A 23,238-nucleotide genomic window follows, 5' to 3' on the forward strand; every position below is an offset into this window, starting at 1 on the left:
CTGTATCCATCTTTATCTGCTGGTTCTATAGGAACGCATAAGTCTGTGTGCACTAGCTCAAGTACGGTTGTAGCTTTAGCATCTGCATGTCTGTTTCTGCTTAGTGTAAACTTGCCCTGTGTGCATATTTCACAGTTTTGATTGGACTTGTCATGTTTCCCTTTAATCGACATCCCTTCAACCACCTTTTCTAATTTTGCAACATCGTCAAAATTACAATGGCCAAGTATCCTATGCCATGTTTGAATGTCATGACAACCATACACTTCATCAACGTTTTCTACTGTGCTGAGGTAATACAGCCTACCATACACATCCATTTTGAACTTGGTACCCTCCTTGTGGACCAGCCAGTTATCACCGTCCTTGAAGTGGACCTCGGCTCCGTTGGCTGTTGCTGCTTTAACTGAAAAAAAGTTTTGTGGAAACGATGGGATGTAGAGTGCTTGCTTGAGTCTTGTTTTCACCTCGCTGTCTAGCAAGCAGACTTCTGCGTCTCCCCTCATCTTATGCGGCGTTCACACCGGACGCGATAGACGCGAATACAATCGCGTGAGACGCGTGTATCGCGCCGCTTGATCATTTTGGACTATTCGCGTCATTCGCGTCTTTCGCGTCTTTCGCTTCATTCGCGTCATTCGCTTCATTCGCGTCATTCGCTTCATTCGCGCATGACGCTCATTTTTGAGGGGAGCCGGCGGGTCACGTCGGCGGACCCTCCTCCTCCGCCTCGGGGTACCCGATGCCAGAGTCCGTGAGCCTCCTCCGGGAGCCACGTCCCTCGCACCTCTCCCAAGAGTCGGGGCCACATTCGACCTCAGATCAGATGAGACAACCCGCTGAATTTAAGCATATTACTAAGCGGAGGAAAATAAACTATCTAGGATTCCCTCAGTAGCGGCGAGCGAAGAGCCCAGCGCCGAATCCCTGTCCGACGGGCGGGCGGACGTGGGAAATGTGGCGTACGGAAGACCGATTGCCCGGTGTCGCGCGGGGGCCTGAGTCCTTCTGATCGAGGCTCAGCCCTGACGGTGTGAGGCCGGTACGGCCCCCGTCACGCCGGGGTCCGGTCTTCCCGAGTCGGGTTTGGTAATGCAGCCCGTCCATCTCAGCTCATCTGTCTGTCGGCTTGAACTCGTCGCTGATTGGATGTCGCGGCGCGATGCCGCCTGAAAAGTTCGATATTTTCAACTTTATTCGCGCAGCGTCAGACGCGGCATTCGCGCCGCGTCAGACGCGGCATTCGCTTCATTCGCGTCAGACGCGCCATTTGCGCCGCGTCAGACGCGCCGCGTCTCATCGCGCCAGACGCTCCATTCGCGCCGCCTCCGCCTGAATCGCGTGTCATCGCGCCATTTACATTGGTTTTCAATGTAGAGTCGCCGCTCAATTCGCGTCTATCGCGTTCGGTGTGAACGCCCCTTTAGCCATCCCTCTCACCTTGGATCCGTCGGCAAGCTTGATCATGTGGTTCTCGGGTCTGAAGCTCTTGTCAACTGTTTTGAACTTCGTGGCGTCATTGATCATGTGTGTTGTGGCGCCGCAGTCGACCATGAGACCCTCCTTATTTCCTCTTTGTGTAGGACAGTCATTTGACTTGAAGAAACAAAAAGATGTAGGCTCTGCCTTGGTCTCTCCATCAGCTTTCTTCACGTGGTCATGGCCTCGTCCTCGACCGCGCCCCCTTCCTCGCTGTGGCTTGTCCCACTTTCGTTCCTCTCTCCTCGCCTGGGAGTCGTCAGGACACGTCCTGACCATGTGCCCCTTTTTACTGCACGTGTAACACTCGATCAGCCAGGTCCATTTTCTTTCCTCTTCCATGCGACCTCATTGCCCCGCTAGTCTTCATTACGTTGTCTTCTTTTACATTCACGCATTCTTCCTGTATTTTTCAGTACTTTGTAACCCGGGTGCAGGAAGCAGCCTTTTCTGTTTCCCTCTTCCTTAATATCGCGGTATTACCTGAATTCCCGCAACGTCACCAATCACGTGACGAGTCACGGCCAAGCACGGCCGAGTATTAGTAAACGGAAGCCGCCGTACATTCGGGTCTCTTCCGGTCCACACGCGTCTGTGGTTCCGTGCTGCAGGTGAGGTGAATTGTTTGTGTCCTGAATTGTAGTCCTTTACTACCATGGCTATCTGAAGCCCATCGCTGATATGCTCATTAGCTCTTCTCAATGACGTGAATATAGTCTCTGCTCGAATTATATAATCCGTGAGCGTTTCGTTGCTAGCCTTATGTAGCGAGGAAAATTCACAATATAAACTCACCACACGGGGTTTATCCTTTCCCGCATAGTGCACTCGAAGAATCTCCAGCGCTCTTCTTCCGTCACTTTTTGCGTCCCTCATTACCAATGACAAACTCTTGTTGTGTAGACATTGCACAAGCTCTGCATATGCCTCTCCGTTCTTTGCCTCATCTTCCGCGAGGGCTGCTTCGTCGTCCTTGTCTATCTGCGGGTCCTCCAGGATAACTTTTCTGAGGCTACGTAACTCTGTGCGCGAGAAACCTTGTTTCCCAAAGTTCGTAATTTTCGAATAAAAGTCTGAACCATCTTTGACCATGACTGGGCCCATAACCTGTAGCGTTAGACATTTCCGCAGCAGTCTATCGTTGTTACAGTCCTCAAAGTGGTTAGCTAGCATTAATATTCACGGGAGAAAAACACAGACCGCCATCGTCTCTTTGGTCTGGGAACTCACGGACTGTTTATTCTGCGCATGCTCACAATAACATCATAGTGCACGCAGGCACACACACGTACATCACTGTGTAGGATATTTAACATGACTTTGTTGACACATATTATCACATATGCTTAACACTAGTGCTCGAATTTCACGCCTTTTTAATTTATTGTTTTTATACTTCGATGCCAATGATCACGATGATTGGCATGTGAGTATAAAACCTTTATATTGAAACTGAATACAGTTTTCGGTTATCTTTTCCCTGATCCCAGGGTGGTGCCCCGTATAGTCATGATTATATCATAATAATATATTAAATATAATTATTAATATCGATAATCATATTGACATTAATAATTATCTTTTGATAACCAAATCTGCTCCTGCTACATCCCCAACAATATTTTATTTTCAAGTATGTTTTTCTAAGAAAATTATACCACTATACGATCTCTGTTCAGAAGTGAATGATGTTACGCTGTTGTTCGAGCGGGAACAGACTCCACAGATCTATTGACACACTGATTGTGTATTTGTCCCATTTTGCAGAAATAAACCAGTCCAGTGCTCCATCCAACCTGTCTCCTTGAAGTCCATACAAATAGTAGCAGAGCAATATAACCAAGGTCCCACTGGCAGTGCACAACAGCTGTGAGGCAATAAAAATCAAGTGGGTGACACAGACAGATGTCTACTGCTGTCCACCTCCTGAGCTAGCACCCCGCAAAGCACGCTGCCATGTCAGAGGCCCGCCAGCTACTTCGAATCTACCTGACCATACCCCTCGGTAACGCCACCGCGGAGAGAAGTTTTTCCTGCCTCTGCCGCATAAAAACATATCTCCGGTCGTCCATGACCGAGAAGCGCCTCAACCACTTGCTGTTCTTAAACATCCACAAGGACTTGAAAGATTCCCTCAATCTTCAAGCCATGTTTAGGCAATTCTGTTTGGCAAATGAACAGCGGTTTGCGTTCTTCGGGAAAGAAAAAGAACCTTCAGCCTTCCTCCTCTGTTATAAGCAGGCTATGTTTTAGTGTCCGAGTCTGTCTGTTTACAATGAAGCTAGCTACTTCACTTCACATGCCACTGCACTGTTCAAATGAAAATAATTAAATTGTTCACTTAACTCAACTGTTATCCATTGTCTGCCCTTGTGATTTTTAATTGCCAATCCAATAGAAATTCTTCTAGCAGTATGAAGTAGTTTCAGAACCTGGTGGGCTGCATGTGGGTCTAATTTATTATTCACGAAGCTCAGGAGGTCAACAAGAGTTCATGAGCCGGACCAAGCCTTCCTCTATCTATGAGCAACCTTGAAGTAGGCTAGATCTATTGCTGTTTGAGGATGTGGTGAAGCACAAGATTGTTTTAATGTTTTTGATCGTTTCAATGTTATAGGGCTCTTGTAAAATGTAATGAAATTATAATCTGTCAGTGATTCACAGGCAAATTATGCGGGTGCGTCTTGGCACTGCTTTGAGAATGGGAATGACCTTATTGTCTCAAAAAACTGTTGGATGGTTTGTAAATTATCTTACAGACAGGACACAGTGTGTGCAGGCAGAGGGCTGCACCTCTAGCTCTCTCACTCTAAGTAAAGGTGTACCCCAGGGGTCAGTCCTGGGTCCACTTCTATTCATTTTGTACATCAATGACATTGTTCTAAATGTATCAAATGTGAAATCTCATTTTTATGCTGACGATACTGTACTCTACAGTTCAGCACCCACCCCAGAAGGGGCCCTCTCCCAGTTGCAACTTGCTTTTAACACGGTTCAAGAACATTTGTATGATTTAAATCTTGTTTTAAATGCTGACAAAACTAAGGTCATGCTGTTATCTAACACAAAATCAAAACCTCAAAATCTGCCCTCAATCTTCGCAAATCATATTCAGCAGCTGGTAAAAAGATTAAAGCTGAGTTTTTATTTTAGGATTAAATCCTGCCTTTCATTTAACTCAAAAAAGAGACTGGTTACTTCTACTTTTATCTCTGTTCTGGACTACGGCGATGTTGTATGCATGCCTCGTCTCAAAGCTTACATTGTCTTGATACTGTGTATCATGGAGCTCTGAGGTTCATCACTGGTTTTAAAGCACTGACTCATCACTGTACGCTGTATGAGCAGGTTGGATGGTCCTCCTTATCAATACGCAGACTGAGACACCTGCATATTCTCATTTACAAGGCAATCTTACGCTCGGGTTCACACCGGCCGCGGAAGCGCCGCGGAAGCGCCGAAAAAATTGCGCGCAGTCCGCTGCCCCCCTGTTCACACCAGACGCGTATTTCTCTGCGACGGTCCACAAGCGCTTCTGCTCAGCTGTTGTTCAGAGCTATTTTTTTCATTATGGAGTAAATAACCCCATTAAATTAATACGCCATGTTTCTGTAACCAAGAAGTTTGAACACTTCTTGTATTTATCCGTTCAGAGAGAGAGAGAGAGAGAGAGAGAGAGAGAGAGAGAGAGGTAGTGCACATATACCGTTGAAATAAACATATTTGTTTATCTACTCTTCACATTTATTAAATGTATTGTCTCTTCTGTTTCCCAGTGCAAGTTGAGATACACAAATATGATGGCATTTGTCAATCGCGGTATTTTATTTTGAAAATTGCATTTATTTTGAAAATTGACCGGATTGTCTCGTGTTTCTTTGTGTGATTTCCTGCCAGAAATGACGTGTTTGCTCGCGGCACGCGCAAAAAATAGAGCAGACGCCGAAACGATCGCTTCACGGCGCGGGATGGCCGCGCCTATTCGCGGCGCTTCCGCGGCCGGTGTGAACCAGGCGTTAGGATTTCTTCCTTCTTACCTTTTTTCCTACATTAACCAAAGTAATGCTGGTACTTCGGTCTCAGGATTTGTTCTTGCTGTCTGTCCCTATAGTCAGAACTGAACTGGGAAAGAAAGCTAGATTTAGATTTGCCGATCCTTCTGCCTGGAACATGTTACAAAAAACTTTGAAGCACAATGAGTTGGTCTCATTGAACTCTTTGAAGGTGAAATTGGATGACCTGGATGCAGAAATATCTGGTTGTAGTTGTTTTGCCTCTGGCAACTAAGGGACCTGCACAGCGGAAACTTCCCATTCAATCTGCCTGAGGAGTGTACACGGACCACCACAGCACCGAGAAGGAAAAGAGGCCGGCGCGGGGGAGTATGCTGTAGAGTGCGCGCACGGGGGAGCAAGCCACCTCTTCCCACGGTCATCCTGGCTAACACCCGCTCCTTGGTGAAGCAGCTTACGGAGCTACAGAACGCTGTGAGTCTGTTGTGCTTCACGGACACATGGCTCAAAGACACAATTGACAACTCAACACTCAGGATCACAGGGTTTAGCGACCCAATTAGACTGGACCGTGACACACAGGTAACCGACAAAAAACTGGGTGGGGGAGTGTGTGTTTATATTAATGAGGGATGGTGCAATAACTACACAGTAAGGGACTCCCATTGCTCGGAGGACATTGAGCTATTGTCGCTGTTGGTAAGACCGTACTATCTACCTATCTATTGAAGACAAGGCGTGCTGCAGCGTTGTGGATACGCTGCAATGGTTTAGTCGCAGAGGCCGGGAGTCCAGCCAGGAGAGAGTTGCAGTAGTCAAGGCGGGAGATGACCAGTGCTTGGACCAGGAGTTGTGTTGCATCCTTTGTGAGGAAGGTCCGAATCCTGTGGATATTGTAGAGAGCAAATCTGCAGGATCGGACCACAGCAGTGATGTTGGGGGTGCAGGATAGTTGGTCATCGAGGATTACACCCAGGTTCCTCGCACTTGACGACTACACAGCACCTAACCAAGCACCTAACATAATGACAGTTTTTTTGTTGGACTTTTTTTTATTATTATCTTATATCGTAATATCCCACATGAAAATGTGTGTGAATGCTAGTTGGCCTTTGGAATTTTCAAAATTGTCTTGGGGAACCCAGCCCGAAACCAACTCTTTTTTTTCTTCTTTTTTTGCACCCCCACTTTCAAACTTGTTCCAGCGCTGCTGTAAGGAATAATCCATGAAGGGGATGTAGTTTATTGGAGAATATTCTCTGACTACAGTTGTCCTCTCCACTTAACTCATTGATTTCATAACATCAATAGAAACTCATTGAACAGAAATTGCAATGACATGCAAGCATAAATATCCTCTCAATTAGTCATGAAATCAATTTATATACTTTCGTTTTTTCATATGTTCTAATTTGTGATCTGAAAGGAGCCAAACTGTCATGTTGTTGTTTTTTTTTTTCATTGGTTCATTTCCTGTCTTGTCCTTGTTGTTCCACTGTCTTGACTCCCCCACCCTCTCGTATGATAAACCACCTGCCCTAATGTGTTTCACTTCCTCTACATAGGGGAGTTCTATGTAGAGCACTATATAGTGGACTCATCAGGAAAATGAAAAAACACTTTAGGACAAGTTGTGTTGTGTTCAGAATGAAGCTATAGTAGCAGCTATTTAGCTTCTAAATCAGTTTTATTTAAGAAACAGCAAAATGGCACAACTTACAGAGCTCTGGGTCTGAGTATGTTTCCCTGACGAACAACAAAGTCTGGCAGTTCACAAAGTCTGACAACTACGTTTTCCCTGACCCAGTCTTTTATACAATATTGAATATTTAGCTGTGCAAGCGGGGTGTTGTCCTCTCAGATTGGCTGCTTCAGGTTCCTCTTCAGGTTCCTTCCTCTTATCTGACTCCATCCTTGCTTGCTCCTGGGTGTAACCTGAAACTCAACAATCTTGCATACATGCATAATATTAACCAACACATTTGGCAGTTTTGCTCTATCAACATCCGTACAGTAACACCCAGTAACACCCTAGTAGGCGATGGCAGTTATTAAAGTGTCTCCCCCATTCCTGTCATTGTGACCTGTGGTTACCAATGCCTGTTTTCTAGGGCCTGTGGTTTATCATGACCATAGGTTGTAAGGTCATGATAACCACAGGAACAGAGCTAATTGTGGTTTCCCACACTCAGTGGTTTTTCACTCATGAAGGAGTATATCCAAGAGGAAAATTTTACTGCTCAAAGGTTGCTCTTCTACAGCTTGTGACAAACTTGATTCATTTCAGTCTCGTATCTATATTATATGATATGTTTCTCTAATATTTCTCCTAAAATTCACTAGGAGAAATAAATGAGACAAAAAAGTAGCTGGTGGTGACTTAGTTGAGACTTAAAAGAGAAATCCCCTTTTGCAAGAAATGAGCGATACTGGAGCCATTATGGAGTCATACACACACACTCTCCCTTTTGAACCTTTTTATTAGTGCAGCAGAAACACAGCATATTCACACAGGCACCATCTCTGGATTGAACCCAGCATATTTAGGCATCATCTCTAGAATGAACACAGCATATTTAGGCATCATCTCTAGAATGAACACAGTATATTCACACAGGCAGGCAAGCTCTATACATCCTCTTACACAGCATGTTCAAAGTCAGCAGATCCACTGTTTCTCCTCCAACACAACGCATTAAAGAGTCTTTGCAGCCCGGATGTGGCATTTGTTGATCAACGCCTATTTGACTCTTGTTTTTTCAACAGGAGTCCAGCCAGCCAGGGTCCCACAGTTCATTACATAAGCTGCACAAATGACAGAAAACAAATGTAAAATGATTTACATGAAAATAATGAATGATACACATTCACTCATCCTATTTTTTTCTACTGCTAACCTAGGTCAGAATGTTCTGATATTTGTGTGTATTGGGGAATAATTAATGATACAACACTGAAAAAAAAAATGACAGTCTTGTGCGATGAATGCACACTTAAGAAAAAATCATTTAAACAAAATGAGCGCTGTACTGCCGCCATGTTTGTACGGCAGCCTGAACGGAAAATCGAGCCAGGCGGAGAGCACGTTTCAAGAGTTTCACCTTCATAAATAAACCAACTAAGTAGAAGGTGAAAGGAAAGAAGAAGGAGGAAACAGCAGAGAAAGTTAGTTGGTTAAAGTTGGATGAGTTAAATATATATTTTGTCCTCAGAGGCCACCGTCACTTTGCCAAAGGGCGAGGTCAGCGCTGCAATCCAGAATCTGAACAATAGATGTCACAGTCTACACATTGGACCTTTAAGGACATAAATGTCCAGTAAAAACAGCTGCTCTAAAAATATCAGATAAATATTTTTCAGATTATTTTGCAGCATTTTGCCTAAGTCTTTCTCTGCCCCTCTATTTCACCTGTGTGTGAGCGTGCGCGCACGTGCATCAAACTGCTGATGAAATTCATAACCTACATAGAAACCATATAGAAAATGGTTGAATTGTTTGTTGTTTTAGTAAGCCTGGTTAATAGGTTAGTGGCGCCATCTGGTGATGAATACATGAGACAAAAGACACAAAATGTACTCACTGATGCTACAAAGGAGATCTTGCAGCTTCTCCTTTTCCACCATTAACTTTTCCACCTCTGTTTTGCAAGCCGCACATGGCTTCCAAGATATTGGTTCGCCGAATTCAGGTAAAGGATCACGCTCTATGATGTCAGTGGATGCACTTAATGTAGAGTTGTCATAGTCAGTTGTATTGCTGAGAAAACAACATTCCAAGAAAGCCCTCTTAGCTGTGTGTTTTGATGGATTTGGATCAATAGTGGAACCCAACTCTAAAAAAACAGGTTCTGTTGGACTGAAGGCATGGGCCAGGTTGTGTGATCTTGGTACAGAAACTGTGAGTAGTGAGAATGATTGGAGATATCTTGAGGCATGGAGGATGGATAGGAGTGGATAGGTGTAGGAGGCTGGTGCTGGTGCTCTTGAGGTGGATAGGACAGGATAGCTGGAGGCTGGTGCTGCTGCCGTGTAGGTGATGATGACTGGACCGGTGGAGACCGGCGCTGCTGCGGTGGAGGTGCAGAAGTCGGGATGGAAGGAGGCTGGTCCTGCTGCCTTGGAGGTGGAGATGACTAAGAGGATGATGGGAAATGGTCCTCATTTATATAGCGCTTTTATCCAAAGCGCTTTACAGTAATGACTGACATTCACACATTCACACACCGCGGAGTCAACCACGCAGGGCGACAGCCAGCTCGTCAGGAGCAATTAGGCTGAGATGTCTTGCTCAGGGGACACCAGGCACTCAGCTAGGAGGAGCCGGGGATCGAACCAGCAATCTTGCGGTTGCCAGCCAACCCGCTCTACCTCCTGAGCTAAACCCCCCTACAGAACATAGAATCTGTGTGCTGCAGCATCTCTCTTTTTTAAAGTCTCTTTTGTGTGCATTTTCTTGTCTGCTGTGTCAGCTGAGCCAATATAGCAGACCGTTGCACTGTAAAACTTTCCATCGGCCCATTTGGCCAGGATTTCTTCTCCTGGCCTCAGGTCTTGGAAGCAAGTTATTGCTTTGTCATCTTTGTTAAGAATGTCACTGACCTTAAAGGGACAGTGTGTAACGTTTTAAGTACTTTATTAGCTCAAATCAATATCTTCATTCATAAATAGGTCCTCATAAGTGTATAATTACCTCAGCCAATAATCTGATTTATCCTCATAAGCAAAGAGTTTGTTATCTGTAGTTACATTGGACGGGTAAGTCCTCAGGAGGCTTCCATGTCGATCCGCCATTTTGAAGACTATAACCACAGAGGAGGGACATGAACGCCTAAACGCGATTTCATTCAGAGCCAGCGTGACTGAAAAGAGATCACATCAGCGAGAGACACTTCCGGACGCACAGGGTGCAGGCAGGACCGGCCCTCCCCCGGGGCGGACAGCGACTTTTACGGAGCTTTTTCACCCGCCCGTGTGGACGTCTCGGACACGACCTCTCACCTCCCGTAGTTGCAACAAAGCGACGCGCCAGAGAGCACTTTTCGTTTGAATGCAAAATACAATTTCACCACTAGATGGGAGTAAATCCTACACACTGCCTCTTTAAAAATTTGGGCCGAGTAACTGTCTACATATGTTAAGAAAACAAAGAGGCCTGAAAAATTAATACAGAAAGAACAGTTTGAGTAAGCAAGTACACACAAACAATGAAACGTGACTATATAATAATGTATAACTTCTCAGTGGCTGTCAACCATACACATACAGTACATAGAGACCTCTAAGGATATAAATATCCAGTAAAAACAGAAAATATCAGATAAATATTTTTCACATTATTTTGTCACAGCATTTTGCCTAAGTCTCTCTCTGCCCCTCTATTTCACCTGTGTGTGTGTGCATGCATGTGCATCAAACTTGAAATCCATAACCTACATAGAAACCCTAAAGTAGTGGATGTCAACCATACACATACACATATAAAATCCAGCCAAATGAATCACTGGTTTTAAATGGAGATTGCAGAAAAAAATTAATAAATAGACAGCATTTCACCCTCTCTCATCTCTTTCAGTCAGCCCCGCCACCTGCCTTGTCTCTCGCAGCACACTTATTTGCTGGTCCCAGTCGTTATGCCCCCAATTAGAAATATGTTGTTTGTGGATTTAATTAAATTTTTTCACATCAAGAGTTTGACCGTTTATTGTGCAATTGTTCAGTTTAAGGCTGAAAACACAATGAGAGAGACTACATGTCGCGTATGTGACATCATGTCATCACGCTTTCTCACAGCGATTCAGTGGCGATCAAACGAAGATGCCGGTGTGTTTTGTTCCTGAATGTTCCATTCCAGCAGGTACGGCTGTTCATGCTTTCAGTTCCCGTCCGATGAGAAGATGAGGAATCGCTGGCTCAAACTGACGGTTATCATTCACGCCAAGAGCAGCAATGAGCTGTAGTTCACAAAGCGGCCTCACACAAAACCTACCATTATCAAACTTATTCGCCATAAATCATATTTTTTTTTTGCATGGAAAATTATCTTTAAAAACCACAAACAACATATGTAAAATTCATTGCACAATTCAAACGGGACACTTGTTCACATTTATCAACACTTGTTAATACAAGCATTTATAAAAATGTGTTGACCTGATAATACAAGCATTTATCCAAACTTTCTTTATTGGCTTTTCACAGAGCAGTTCGGATCTCAGTTCTTATAAAGGACAATGTTTCCAGAACAGGTGAAAAGATCCAGTTCTTATTTACCTATATCAGCCCAAGAGTGGCACCCAGCCACCCAACCACCCACCCTGAACTACACACATTCAATCCATTCACTCTCACGACATACATGTTCAAGGCACAGGTTATATAAACAGGGAACCAGAGGGTAAATAGACATGACAGTGTTCCAGAAGAGATGTTTGTTGATATTACAGGCCCAGTAATAGTAACTGAAATCTGAGAGCGCTAACCCTCCTCTGGATTTAGGAAGCCGGAGAGCTGCTCGACCGATTCATGCCCGTTTATTACTCCAAAGAAAGGAACTAACAGCTGATCAAGATTGGAAAAGAAAGATTTCCTTATGAAGATAGGTATATGTTGGAAAAGGTAAGGAAGCCGTGGGAGTAGTTACATTTTTATCAAGTTGACCCGCCCAACCAAGGAGCGTGGAAGAGAGGACCATCTGGCAAGATCTAATTTACAACGTTCGAATAATGAGTTGTAATTTTTGCCAAACAGCTCAGAAAATGATCTTGTCACTAAGATAAGGTACTTAAGACCATCAGTGGCCTTCCTAAAAGGAGGGATACCATGCGGGAGGCGGTCAGCGGCAGGATTAATTGGTATATAATCACTTTTTCCCAAATTGATTTTGTAACCAGAGTACTTCCCAAATTTTTCAAAAATATCTAAAATTATAGGGAGACTAGAGACAGGGTTGGATATGTACAATAAGAAAAATTTTGTGAAGCTGTCCATGGCCATGTGATACCTTTGAACCCGTTCTCACTCCGCAGCCAAATGGCCAGGGGCTAGACTGCCAAGGCAAACAATAGCGGGGAAAGATGACAACCCTGCCGAGTGCCTCTGTGCAGGGAGAATAGGCGTGATCTAATACCATTAGTGCTGACAGAGGCTAGGGGGGAAGCATAGAGAAGTGTTATCCAATCCACAAAGTCAAGGCTGAGGCCAAATTTATTAAGAACGTAAAAAAGGTATCTCCACTCCACACGGTCGAGCGCCTTTTCAGCATCTAAGGACAAGACTAGTTTGGGAGAGTCAGTAGAGGGCGAATAGAGAATATTAAGTAATGTAGGAGCAATTGCTCCACATGCTCCACATTCTCAGATTTAACTTCTTAATGAACAAAAGATGAACCATTCACTCTGGATGGAACGTGAGGCCTCTTTAGGGCCCGGTTAGAGGACTTATGGACCCCTAAATCAGAGCATCAAAAACATCTCCAGGCACCCCCGAACGAGGAGGACGCAGACCTTCAGAAACACCAGACTTGGTGGCACCATAAACACACTAGGGGCTGATTTAACACCTTGATTTGACAGAGAGCCCTGATCAAGATAAAAGAATACAAACTCTCCAGACCATTCTCAGGGATATGAAGTTGGTTAAGATACCAATGAAAGTCTTTGATGTGTCAGATAACCCCCCCCCCCCCCCTTTTCACACTTAAAGTCACACTTGTAGATAAGGGTCGGCCAGATGTTCCTCCCTTGAAGTTTACAGCAGAGACTTGGCCAGTCAATGACCACTTTTGGAGCAAAGCTAAGAAAGTACTCATTGGTATCTCAAAATACAGTCTAGATTTGTTATTATTATTATGTAACACCTGATAATTATGATGGTCTGTTTAAACCCTGCGACCCAGAAGTACGCAGTTCAGAAACTGTGATTAACAGTACTTATTTCTTCTTATCATACACGTATTGCAACCTGTATATATAACATGGATTATTTGTCTAATAAATTATTCACTAATAGGCCACTACTTGTTTTTTTTATCCCACCAAACTCATACATGATATTAAAACGACTTATATTAGCCTACATGTCTGTTGATTTTGTTTATGCATGCATAGGCACATCTATTGATAATCAAATAATAAAGGAACTTATTTAAACCAGATAAGTCATATTACTTACTTAAGAGGGATGTAATGTACCTCCTCCGATGGGCCGATTGCCTCCATCGTCTCTGCGGTGAAGGTGCTGGTGTTCCGTGGTCAGAGGTATAATACGATCTATGAACGATTAATGATCGATAAAAGCTGCTTAATAGTCGCAATTCATGGTGAGTGAAAGCAGCTACTCAGGTAAGATGAAGAAAGGGAAAGCGTGGGAGCGCGCATAAACTAGAACACATTTGACAATGGTAGTTTGACTTGATAAATATTTAGAAATATTTATTAAGTGTAATAGTAAACATGCTTTATATTTTGATAAGTAATATCCATTAAACGGGAGCCAGAACTGCTGTGAGAGAAGATGAGGATGAGATGTCAATAAAGTAAAAAAATCAAATCAAATCAAATCAAACTTTATTTATATGGCACCTTTCATACTTTGCAGTAACACAAAGTGCCCTACAGAAAATAAAAGCAAAACAAAACCAAAAACAAAACAAAATATGAACAACAAAGAAACACTATGAAACCCAAACCTCCCACCCCCACAAATATACACAGAGATACACAGAGACATACACACTCACGCACACACATAGCCAAATGCACCGACATACACACCCACACACACAAACACACACACACCCACACACATACACTATCTGTCACTGAGGAGACATGGCTGGGCACCAAGATCTGAGGTGAGGAAAAAGCTACCTTTGGGGGCCGACGCACACCGAGAGGAATCATGGTCCATGACTGTAGGGGGCGCCACCACAGGGACCACCCCAGCCCAGGCAGACAGGAGGCTCCACACCAAGGTGTAGAGCTGTCCAGCCACCCAGTCCAGGGCCGTCCACGGGACAGCACCCCCAACGGTGGACCAGAGACAGCTCCCGGTGCGGTAGGCCCCCAGGAGGAAACACTGGAAAACCGAGGGGCTAAAACAGTAAAATAAGATAAAAAGGTAGAAGTTAAAAACTGAGGGAATAAAAACAGTAAAATGCATCAAAATGTATAGAATAGACCCAATAAATAAAACAATAAAAATAAATAAATAAATATAATATATAAAACAGTAAAACAGGATAAACTAAAATAAATAATATAAAATAGAATCATAATAAAAAATGTAAGAAGCATAAAAGGAAGTAGAAAGAATGAAACAGGTCAGATAAAAGCCTGATTAAAAAGGTGGGTCTTGAGCCTCTTTTTAAAAACATCAACATTCTCTGCGGCCCTGAGGTAAAAAAATGTAGTATGAGATGTGTATACTTCCATGTGAACAGTCTGAGGGTAACAGCATACTCAAACATTCATTTAGTAGGCAGTATGCAGTACATACACGTTGAGTATGTAGTAGGCAGTAGAGTTGTGACGTTCACAAACAAACCAAATCTATTGAACGGCTCTTTAACATGAACGATGGGAACCGAGTCGCAGTGGTGAGCCGTTCATTTTTTGTTTTTCGTTCTTTTTTCGTTCTTTTTTCTAAATCGCTGTCACGCTCACAGCTTGACACACAAGCTGCTCCTCCTCCTACTGAGACGGAGAGCACATTGTATACAAAGATCCAAAATAGTGATCTCACTGTCAAAGCAGAGGGATATAGCACCACCTTGTGGAATGTTTACAATGAATGCAGATCAGACATTAAAATCTAGTCCACACATGTGAAATTAATTAATATTTAAAATATATCAAACTCAGATATCCGATGTCTAAGTCTGAATAATTCAGATCCAAATCTTACCCTATCATTCCTCCCAGTGATTATTTCCCAGATAAAATGGGTTACCACTAGGCTAGCATCTTAAAAATAAATTAATATAAATGAGCCAGTCTTTTGAACGGCTCTTTGAAAAGAACGGCTCCTCAAGATCTGGCTCCCTTCAAAGAGCCATAAATCCCATCTCTAGTAGACAGTACGTTAGTACGGCATTTCGAACACACACGCACCATCACCTGCGTTTGTGGCCATGGCCGACCTGGGTGGGTGTCCCATGACCAATGGAGCGTAACATGATTGGCTGGACGTTGGCTGAATTGAGACAGGGATCGATTGCTTCTCCCTGGTGACCCGGATGTTGAGTCTGGTTCTTTTTACACTGAATTTTTTGACGTTGAATTTTTTGAGATGTTGAATTTTTTGAGATGTTGAATTTTTTGAGATGTTGAATTTTTTGACGTTGAATTTTTTGAGATGTAGAATTTTTTGAGACTGAATTTTTTGAGATGTTGAATTTTTTGACGTTGAATTTTTTGAGATGTTGAATTTTTTGACGTTTAATTTTTTGAGATGTTGAATTTTTTGACGTTGAATTTTTTGAGATGTTGAATTTTTTGACATTGAATTTTTTGAGATGTTGAATTTTTTCAGACTGAATTTTTTTCAAATTCAGAGACAAAAAAAATTCAGTGCTAGAAATGTGATGGTTTTTAAAATTCAAAGTCTGATTTTGATACTAAAAAAATGCAATCTTAGAAATTCATATTCAAACTCTGATGGCGAAGAATTACTTCCATACACCTCGGGTCTACGTCACCGACGGAAGAGCGACCGTTTGGAGTTTTAGTAAGCCACGAAGAAGCGTCCCAAAGTAAGACCGAATCCGCATTCAACAGTAATGACCGAGTTCCATCATTCATCTTTCCATCTTATTAAGGAGCCCCAAATTCTTAGGAAGAACACACTCGCGTTTATCGCCAAACATGCTAATCATTTTTCCAGTTACATTTCTGGTGTTGTATTGGTATTTCTGTTCATTACATCTGTTATTATTTTTTATTCACTGTGTTTAATCCCTAGTTAATCAATAAATAACCTTAAAGCATAAAGTCGTTGTCCGTGGCTATTGCTTCTGTGCAGAATACAAAGATCCCTATTTCAAGAACTTATGATCTAAGGAAATGAGACTTAATGAGATTTATTAAATGATATTGATTAATTGTTAATTAATTAATAAGTGGTCATTAGAGTCATTAAAGTGAACTCTATAAAGTTCTGTCTGACCAACAGATGGTGCCCCTTTTACAAGAGCAGGTATTAAAATTGTAGATTAATACACATTGATATACATATTTTAATATCGTCCTTAGTTTCCTTACATACACAGTTTACATAGGTACCCTTACTCTCCTACAGTAACCTACGTGTGTTTGAAGACGAATGCCTTCCTGCAATGAAGCCAGTCTGGTCCGGGTTAACTAGGAACGATATAACTCTCTGGAGACGGCCAGTTAGAACTTTCGCTAGTATTTTAAAATCTACATTCATCAGGGAAATCGGCCTATAACTACTGCAAAGAAGTGGATCTTTGTCCTTTTTTAATGACAGTGTAATTGAAGCCTCTGACATCGTGGTTGGTAACAGACCTTTTACCCGAGCATCATTGAAAACCTTAACTGGAATCGGGGCAAGGGTTGCAGAATAGGTCTTGTAAATTTCTGAGGTAAAACCATCAGGTCCTGGCAATTTATTACTCTGTAAAGAGCTTATTGCATCTTTAACCTCAGAGATTGTGTTTGGCGCACCTACCTCGGTCGCAGCCGCTGGGTCAGTTTGATGGTATGTGAGCAGGTCAAGGGGGTTTGGGCCATCCCAATTGCACGAAGAGGTTTTGGAGAAATACAGTTTAGAGTAGTAGTCAACGAACGCATTGTTAATAGCGGTAGGATTGGATGTGGTGTCATCAGGAGCTAACCTAATCCTAGCTATAAATCTGGATGCAGCCTCAGTTCGTGCTTGGTATGCCAGGAGTTTGCCTGCCTTATCACCCTGCTCGAAAAAGCGTTGTTTGGCGTGTAAAAGTTGTTTCTCAATCTGGCCGGAAGTTAACAAGTTATACTGTGATTGGAGCTGTACTCATTTTGTATACAGTGCATCTGAGGGGTCGACAGAGTATTGGGTGTCTAACCTTTGTATTTCGTCTGATATTTGTTTCAATTTAGTGTGCTCCGACTTCCTAAAGCTAGAGATGAAAGAAATAATTTGACCACGCAAGTAGGCTTTAAGGGCCTCCCAAAGTACATCACTACCAATATCCGGTGTGTCATTTGTGTCGAAGTAGAACTGGATCTGAGTGATTAGAAAGTTCTTGAATTTTGGTTCAGATAATAAGTGGGAATTGAATCTCCAGGGTTTGGTAGGCAATTTGCGCCAGGAAAGGTTAATTCAATTTTTTTATTCAATTTTATTTATTTATAAGGCACCTTTCATACAGGGAATGCAACACAAAGTGCCGTACAGAAAATACAAATTTAGAAAATAAAAACAACGCAACAACAACAATAAAAACAACAACAACAGAAAGAAAGACCCGACCCCCCCACCCGGAACACACTCGCACACTCACACTAACATGCACACAACTCAGGTATGGACACCACGCACACACACGCACACACACACACACCCCCACGCACTGCATTGGCTAAAACTGTAGAGACATGGCTCGGCACTGAGACATCGGTGAGTGAAAGGCCATCCACACCATGAGGGACTCTGGTTCCCGTCAGTCGACGGTAAAAGAGATAAAATAATGTAAAATAGAACAAGATAGCAGTAATAAAATAAATAGCTAAAAACTAGATAAAAAGCTAAATAGGATAGAATATAATCAGTATAAACTACTAAAATAAGCAAACTTAAAATAATAGATTAAAACTTGGGGAATAAAATAGCAGACTTAAAATAATAGAAGGCTAATTAAAAGCCAGACTAAAAAGATGAGTCTTGAGCCGTTTTTTAAAAACATCAACATTCTCTGCGGCCCTGAGGTTCTGTGGCAGGCTGTTCCACAGTCGGGGACCATAATAACTAAAAGCCGCCTCCCCGTGTGTTTTCAATCTGACTTGTGGAAAGGTTAAAAGGCCGGTGCCAGAGGACCTCAGGGTCCGTGAGGGTTGATATAATAGGAGTAGGTCAGATAAATAAGAGGGCCCAAGACCATTAAGACATTTAAAAACAAGTAAAAGAATCTTAAAATCGATCCTGAAACGGACAGGGAGCCAATGCAGCGTCTTTAAAACTGGTGTAATGTGCTCCCGCCCTCTGGTCCTCGTCAGCACGCGTGCGGCTGAGTTTTGTAGCAGTTGGAGAGTATGGATGCTCTTTTTAGGAAGACCAGAGAGCAGGGCATTACAATAGTCTAGACGACTGGAAATAAAAGCATGCATCAGCACCTCTGTACTGGCCTGTGAGAGAAACGGGCGGACTCTGGCTATATTCTTCAGGTGGTAAAAACCTACCTTTGTTACATTTTTAATGTGTGGAATAAAACTGAGCTCAGAGTCTAAAATCACGCCCAGGTTTCTCAGAGATTTCGATGATTTAAAATTATTTAATTTTGGTAAAAGTTTCTCTCTCTGGCCTTCAGGACCTATGACTAAAACCTCTGTTTTGTCCTGGTTGAGTTGTAGAAAGTTTGCTGCCATCCATGACTGGATATCTAAAATGGAATTAAAAAGGGCATCTAAAGGCCCTGTGTCATCAGGAGACACGGCGATGTACAGTTGTGTATCGTCAGCATAGCTGTGGAAGCTGATGCCGTGCCTCCTGATGACATCACCCAGGGGAAGCATGTAGAGATTAAAAAGGGTCTAAAATTGACCCCTGGGGAACCCCGCACTTAAGGTTGTGTGTTTTGGAGGAACAGGTTTCCAGACTTACGAAGAAGCTACGGTCAGTGAGGTAAGAGGAGAACCAATTTAAAACTGCACCAGAGAGACCAACCAGGTTCCTCAAACGGTTTATTAAAATGTGATGGTCCACTGTATCAAAGGCGGCGGTTAGATCTAGCAGAACCAAGACTGTGAGTTTATGATTATCTAAATTGAACCTGATGTCATTTAAAATCTTTAAAAGGGCTGTCTCTGTGCTGTGGTTTGTCCTAAAACCAGACTGATACTTCTCCAATGTATTGTTCAAATATAAAAAGTTATTTATCTGTGTAAAAACCAGTTTTTCTAGAATTTTGCTTAAAAATGGTAAGTTGGATACTGGACGGTAATTATTAAAATTGGTGGGGTCTATGCCACTCTTCTTCAGTAGGGGCTTCACCACCGCCGTTTTAAAGGATGTGGGGAAGACACCCGTCTGAAGAGAGCAGTTCACCATATATAAAAGCTGTTCCTCAAAAACATCATAAAATGTTTTAAAAAAGCGTGTGGGAATTGGGTCTAAAAGGCAGGTTGTGGGCTTCACTTGGGAGAAGACTCGACCAAGTGTCCTTGCGTCAACCAGGGCAAAAGAGTCCAGAGTCTCCTCAGGTGGAAGCATTGATCCAGGAATGTCGGAGGTTGAGATTTGGTGAGATAAAAGACTGGATCTAATGTTATCGATTTTACTTCTGAAGTGGTCAGCAAACGCCTCACAAACGGAGTCTGTTGGTGTTATTGGTGACCTGTTCCGGTCACCGTTGGTTAAAAACTCAATTGTGGAGAATAAAAACTTGGGGTTATTTTTATTTTCGGATATTAGATTTTTGAAATGTGAAATTCTTGCCAGTTTGATGGTTTTATTGTATGTTTTGAGGTGTTGACGAAATATGTTGTAGTGTACTGTCAGCTTTGATTTTCTCCATCTCCTCTCAGCACTCCTGCACGTTCTTTTCAGTTTTTTGATTTCTTCATTTCTCCATGGTGGCATTGGTCTTGTTTTTATAGTTTTAGTTAAAAGAGGAGCCACTGAGTCAAGTGTTGACCTTAGTTTGTGGATAAAATTGTCAATGATAAAATCACATGGTGCCGGTAAAATTTGTGCAGGAGTGTTCTTTAAAATCTGGATAAAATTTGCTGCCACTTCAGAAGTAAGATGGCGTTTCCTCACTGTTCTCACAGGGTCCTCCAGCTGGTTAAAACTGGTGATATTAAAAAACACACAAAAATGGTCTGACACGGCCAGATCCACGACAGAGGGCGCACCCACAGACAGGCCATAGGTTATGACCAGGTCCAGGGTGCGCCCCCTGTCGTGGGTCGGCTGGCAGACATGCTGTTTAAAATCCAAGCAGTGAAGGAGGTTTAAAAATTCTCTAGATGCTAGGTCTGAGGTCTTATCGATGTGTAGATTAAAATCACCAGTTATTAAAATCCTATCATAGTTAGCGTGAATGATGGTTAAAAATTCTGAGAAGTCGCTGATAAAAGCAGTAGGGTGCTGGGGTGGTCTGTAAACAGTCACACAAAGAATAGGAGGGCTGCTAAAAACAAAGGCGTGGTATTCAAATGATAAATAGTTGTTAAAAGGAGCTTCCTTTGGCGATAATGTTGACCTTGTGATCGAGGCAGTTCCCCCTCCTTTCCTGCCCACCCTTGTTGAAAATAAAAAGTTAAAATCTGGAGGACAGGTCTCTGTGAGAACAACACGTGCGTCAGTGCCGAGCCATGTCTCAGTAAGGAGAATACCGTCTAATTTTCTGTCTAAAATTACATCATTTATAATAAAAGATTTGTTAGACAGCGAGCGCACATTTAGTAGGGCCATCTTGATGTCTTCATTGATTGTGCGCTCAGTATGTCTCTTTATGGGGACATTAAAACAATCAGTCGGTCTAAAAACAGTCCTGGGTTGATGTCTGTGAGTGATTAGTGTTTCAATGTGATGGATGTCCTGTGGTTCTGATGGGGGTGGTGATGGGTGGATGTGTGGGCTATGTATGGTGCAGGGAGTGGGGGGTGAGTGTGGGTGGGAGGGACAGCGTGGGGCAGAGTGTCCGTGTTTGTTGTGTTTAAAGAGACAGGAGAGTGATCGGAAATTACTATGCTGTGATATTCACATGACTGTATATTGTCTAACAATCTATTATCAAGTAGGAAGAAGTCGATCCGAGAGTAAGACCTATGGACATGTGAAAAAAAAGAGAAAGCTTTCGTGTAGGGGTGCATAGTTCTCCACGGATCAGATAGGCCTGGTTGGTCTGTGTTACGCGCTCCCTCTGTTCTGTTAATAATACTAACCTGTCTCTCTGCTCCATTGGTACCTTAGGCTGCCTTGCTGATCCTGCACACTGATTGGCTGATTGGAGGCTCCTGGCCCAAGCTGCATCATGTTGGGCCTAATGAGGCCACAGCCTATAAAGAGAGCTGTGCCCTCACAGTCTGGTTCTCTCTCTTCATCCCCTCCCTGACTGGTGGCAGCAGCCTGGTGTTTTTTGGTTTGATTCATGACATAATGTTCTTTATGTAGGTTTCATTTAGTCTTGGTAAGGATGGGCTGGCATCACTGTTTTCGTGGCTTGGTTTCTAGTTTAATTAACTCTCCAGGTAGTTCAGAGTCTCTGGTCCGACGGCCCATTGTGTGGTTGGCCAGAGCACCTGTTAATCTTATTTTCACCAGCCCATCTGACCCTTTTGTTGTTTTCGTCCAGGTTTATCTCCTTTTTGTTAGGCAATAATAAATCCTTTTTGCTTTGGAACCTGGTTTTGTCTTATGTTATTGGCCTTTGTGTTCTTTTTGACTTGGTGGCCGTAACATAATTATGGGGGCTCGTCCAAACTTTCTTGAGTAAACCCTAGACGTTTGGTGTATGTTAGTAGGCTTCTTGTGGCAGTGGTAGCCTATTGGGGCAGTTAATTACTTTTGCTGTTTTGTGGTTCTAGTAATCTGTGGTTTTGGCTATTGTGGTAGCATTTGTGGGCAGCAAAGTGGTTTTTGGGTTGGTACTCCATTGTGGTTGCTATGTGCTTAACGTTTGCTCCCACTGTTTGTCATATTGTATGAGCAAGTGATTTTCCTTAAAAATGGAATTCAAGGTGGAAGAGTTTATTGAGGCTCCTAGCCTAGAAATGTTTCCTCGCTGTACTAAGGACAATTTAGTATTGCTTGCAGATAACTATGGCGTTTCTATCAATAAACAAGCAAACAAACAGTCAATTAAGACATTGTTATGGACTGCTTTAGTTGACAAAGAGGTGTTGCCTAGCAGTCCTGACAATCCTAAATCTCCTATAGAGCCGGTTCAGAACATGGAGGCAGTCATTAAGTTGAAGGAGATGGAGCTTGAGTCACAGCGACTGGCCTTAAAAGAGAAAGAGCTCCTACATGTTCTTGAAATGAAACGGCTTGAGGAGGAAACCAAAAGGGCTGAAATTCATCTGCGGGAGAAACAATTAGATATTTCCCGGTTCTCTTCTAAAGAGCATGAATTTGATGTGAGCAGAAATATTCGTTTGGTTCCACCGTTCAGTGAAAAAGATGTTGACAAATATTTCACGTTGTTTGAGCGTGTGGCTACATCACTGAAATGGCCTAAGGGCGTGTGGACATTGCTGTTGCAATGTGTCCTTGTCGGAAAGGCGCGTGAGGTATATTCTTCATTGTCTGTAGACAATAGTCTTGACTATGAAATTGTAAAATCTGCTGTCCTCAGAGCGTATGAGCTTGTGCCCGAAGCTTACCGTCAAAAATTCCGGCGTTTCAGAAAGAATGATAACCAAACCTATGTTGAATTTGCTCGCGAAAAGGAGGCTCTGTTTGAACGCTGGTGTGCGTCTCAGGGGGTAACAGATTTTCCCCAGCTAAAATCTTTGATGATAATGGAGGATTTTAAAAACTGTCTTCCTGAAAGAGTGACAACATACCTTAATGAGCAGAA

The 23,238-nt window shown here is 42.8% G+C and overlaps 1 protein-coding gene across 1 annotated transcript in view; it reads right to left on the reverse strand.

Moving 5' to 3' along the window:
* Positions 1-8,010: 8,010 nt before the first annotated feature.
* tmprss3a (transmembrane serine protease 3a) overlaps positions 8,011-23,238 on the reverse strand; it is a gene marked incomplete at its 5' end in the record, with an annotated part of 145,105 nt that continues 129,877 nt past the window's right edge. Inside the window, one exon of the mRNA XM_084023275.1 lies at positions 8,011-8,297. Coding sequence (XP_083879401.1) covers positions 8,289-8,297 — 9 coding nt within the window. The 3' untranslated portion in view covers positions 8,011-8,288. The remainder of the gene's footprint in view (positions 8,298-23,238) is intronic.

The sequence above is a fragment of the Eutrigla gurnardus genome (genome assembly GCF_963514095.1).
Source record: "Eutrigla gurnardus genome assembly, chromosome: 12".
Lineage (NCBI taxonomy): Eukaryota > Metazoa > Chordata > Actinopteri > Perciformes > Triglidae > Eutrigla > Eutrigla gurnardus.